Source organism: Coturnix japonica, chromosome 18 (genome assembly GCF_001577835.2).
Source record: "Coturnix japonica isolate 7356 chromosome 18, Coturnix japonica 2.1, whole genome shotgun sequence".
NCBI classification, from domain to species: Eukaryota; Metazoa; Chordata; class Aves; order Galliformes; family Phasianidae; genus Coturnix; species Coturnix japonica.
Window position 1 is genome coordinate 7,090,183 of NC_029533.1, and position 3,491 is coordinate 7,093,673.

At 40.2% G+C, this 3,491-nt stretch overlaps 1 protein-coding gene across 2 annotated transcripts in view; it reads left to right on the forward strand.

Moving 5' to 3' along the window:
• The window catches only part of PITPNC1 (phosphatidylinositol transfer protein cytoplasmic 1), a 59,104-nt gene that overhangs the window by 40,999 nt on the left and 14,614 nt on the right, over positions 1 to 3,491 (forward strand). For both annotated transcript variants that reach the window (XM_015879528.2, XM_015879526.2), the window contains exon 6: positions 2,417 to 2,512. In XM_015879528.2, coding sequence (XP_015735014.1) covers positions 2,417 to 2,512 — 96 coding nt within the window. The remainder of the gene's footprint in view (positions 1 to 2,416; positions 2,513 to 3,491) is intronic.

The following is a 3,491-nucleotide window of genomic DNA, read 5'->3' on the forward strand; positions in this document are numbered from 1 at the left end:
ATAGTAGGACATGTCATTGTAGGTCACAAACAGAAGAAATCAAATTTAAATGCACCAGCTCTTATTTGTTGCAGTGTCCTTGAGCGATCCTCCTTAGGATCATCTGCTGGGTGGTGTTTGGGGATGGGGGGTGTTTCAAATTTTCCCCAAGAGGAACAACTGGACAGTTTTGAAGATGACCTGCTTAATGTTTAAGGTCTCTCTTCCACTTTTTGTCATTCTGTGGCTGATTTAATCCAGGCGATGCTCTTGGTGAGTTTTCATTCCTCTCTGAAGGTGGAAGCATATAAATGCTTTTCTGCTTTAAAGGAGCTGTCACAAATGAAAAAAACAATCCACAACAGCCAAAAGGACTTCAGCCTGAATGTTACTCTGTTTTTCATTTGATTGTGTGTTTCAATCTCAATTAATTATCTGGCTCCCAAATACAAAGCCTGTCCAAATTTTGCCCATACAATATTTAATATTCTGCCTTCCTTCATCATCATATTAGGGACACAGGCTGTTCTCACCATTCGTGTTCTGCACATTTGCAAATACAGCAGCACAGATTGGGAGCCTTATGCTTCTTTTCAGGGCTTTTAATCTTTTCCCTTAAAACTTTTAAATTTCTCTACTCTCTTTGATCACCAATGCAATAAACCCATCCTCCCTGCAGGTTTTAAGAGAATCCCAGATTATGTGGCTGGGAGAGGCAATAAGAGAATTACAGCTAAGAAAGAAATCAGTCGTGTTCTCTAATTACTTCTTATTTTCTACTGCTGGTAGAATGAAAAGATTAAATCTTTGTCTGCAAATCTTGTGAGGACAATCTAAGAAGGGGAGAAGCGCAAACGATTAGACGACAGCTTCTGCCAGCAAAGAGAAGTGAGGATGTTACTCAGCAGACTTTGGGAATGGAGGACTTGGTCAGGAATGGCCCAAGCAGCAAATAATGCAAAGCTGAAAAATTCCTCCCGATTTTGACAGATTGGCAAAGGCATCTGTCATCTCCACTGCTGTCAAAGAATCAAGAGAGATAAACGCTGTAAAACTGTATTGTTTAGAGCTGCAGTGTGTGGATCAGGCCTGTGATGGAGCAGGGCGTGTGTCTTCAGGTGAGATGTTGGGTAACAGTCCCAATTTAGGACCTTGTAAACATGCAAAGTTATGCATCTGCTTACAAGTTTTAGAGTTATATTTCAGCTCTATCCTGATTTGGGGCTCGTGCTGACCTGGTGATGCCCATTTAAGGGAAATTTCCATTATTTGCAGCTCAGAGTGGAATGCACCTTGGCTCAGAAACAGCTGAGCTGATTTCTGCATGATACTGCTTCATATCTCTGAGTTCACACAGGAAAAAGAAGGAGGCACAAAGCACCTTATATACATACAACATCATACTATTTAAAATAGTACTATGGAAGAGCCCTCTGAAGGGAAAACATTCCAGCTCAAGCTTTGTTCAAATAACTTAATTTTGTGCAAAACAAAACAGGGATTGGAGACGTGAAATAAGCATCGAGATAGAAGCAGTCCAGACTTTCATTCTGTTCTGCAATTTCAAATATTTAAACATCTTATATCCAGTTCAGTGAGCATTCAGTGTTGCTTTTCAGTAGTGAAAGATGAAATCGCCTTAACTAGCAAAGTGAATTAGAATTGTACAGTCAAACTTTAGCTGTTCGTTTATTTGAACAATGATTTCCTTCTTACAGGCTGTTAGGCCGGTTTGCTTTGAGTGCTTTGTATGGGAAATTGTTTGTTTCAGAAGCACCAACGTAGTGTTCTGGTTATATTACATGGGTGTTGGCATTATGTATTTTTAACTGCTCCTCTAGGATGAAATGAAGCATTCACTACATTTATTTGAAAAAGAAAGAAAGAAAATAATATTTATGCTTCCAGAAACACCAGTTTAAGGACATTGTGCCCCAAAGGGAAAAACACATTATTAGCTGACAGTGCATGCAACTTCCTGAATTGCACAGCACTAACTCTTGATGGTCTTTTAACTAGTCGGTGCTTCCAAGTCCCAGAATCATGGGTGGAATACTGCATACAAAGCATAAGTCTCATGGGTCACCAGTGTACCTGAATAATTAAATTATGGACAGAGGCACAGAAGCGTTCTGTGCTGCAGATGCAAGTGCCCAGTGTTTCCAAAATTTATGATGTTGATCGTGTCTAGAAACACATGACTTATGCATGATCTTGATAACATCCATTTTCTTCTCTTTGCCTGCTTGCTGCATATGCTGTGGTGCCTGTAATGGCTGCACAAAGTAACTGTCCATACAAACGTTGTGATGCTTTATACCAGCATCTGTGCAAGTGGAAATCTGAAAGCACACATTGCTGAGGGGGCTTATAGCCGTTATTCAGGTGGGTTTGCTGAGTATGTTCTGTTAGTGTCACGTTTCTTTAACTCTTGCAGATTTTTGATAATGAAGCAAAAGATCTGGAACGAGAAGTCTGCTTCATTGATATTGCCAGTGATGAAATCCCTGAGCGCTATTACAAGGAATCAGAGGTAAGAGACAAAGTGATTGTGGAAACATGAAGGGAATGTCCAAGGCTGTAGTAAAGCCTTGATTACAGTCAAAACAGTTTTATTTTGATGTGAAATTTCCTTGATCTGTGGAATTTTAGAAGCTTTTGATTAGATGGGAAACTGGTAACAAACTCTCAATCTAGGCTGCTTGGCCCTTTCTTTTGCAGATGGCTTCTCCAGCCTTTTGAAATGCTTTGGCATCCTTGTCAATCTGTGACCAGCACCAGACCTTTTCAAACAAAGTAGAACAGAATTTTTCTTTAAATCACGAATCTCACTTAAGTGTTCACAGCTCCGAGAAGTCTTAAGCATTACTGCTTTCCTGATCTGCATTCCACCCCAAAGTAATGCCAGCCCAAAGCAAAGGACAGACATGCTGCAGGGAGAGCAGGGCTGATGCATGTTGTTCAGGGGCAGCTGTAACATGAGCCCAACGGGGACTGAAGCAAACTGCATAATGTAGTAAGTCTGCTAAAAGTGTCAGTGGCAAAGCAGTGTGTTCACTCACTTAAAATTCCCCTGAAAATTGCTCCTCTGTACATTTGACAGACTGCTCCTTTTAGGTCAATGCAATTAACTGTTCTGAATTCAGTAACAACCATGCCAGTGCAGATAAGTCTCGGTGTTTTAATATCAGTGTTGAAAAATGGTGTTTCGGAACAAGTAACTGAAGAGAAATGATCAGATCTCTGCTTGCATTTCATTCTGGAGACAAGATTTGCCTCTGAAGCCAAGTATATATTCATAGCTGGCAACAAGTATGGCAGCTGTTTGACTATACAGTATGAGATTGCACAGTCATTTTTAGGTTAGAAAGTGAAGAGTTGCCAAAGAGTGTGTTTCTATACCATAGGAGGCATGCTTTGCAGACTAAAATAGCTGGGTACTTGTTATCTTCTATTTATAGATCTTATTTCAGATTTTTTGTCCTGGTCAGAAAAGAAAACTGGGTCTACAG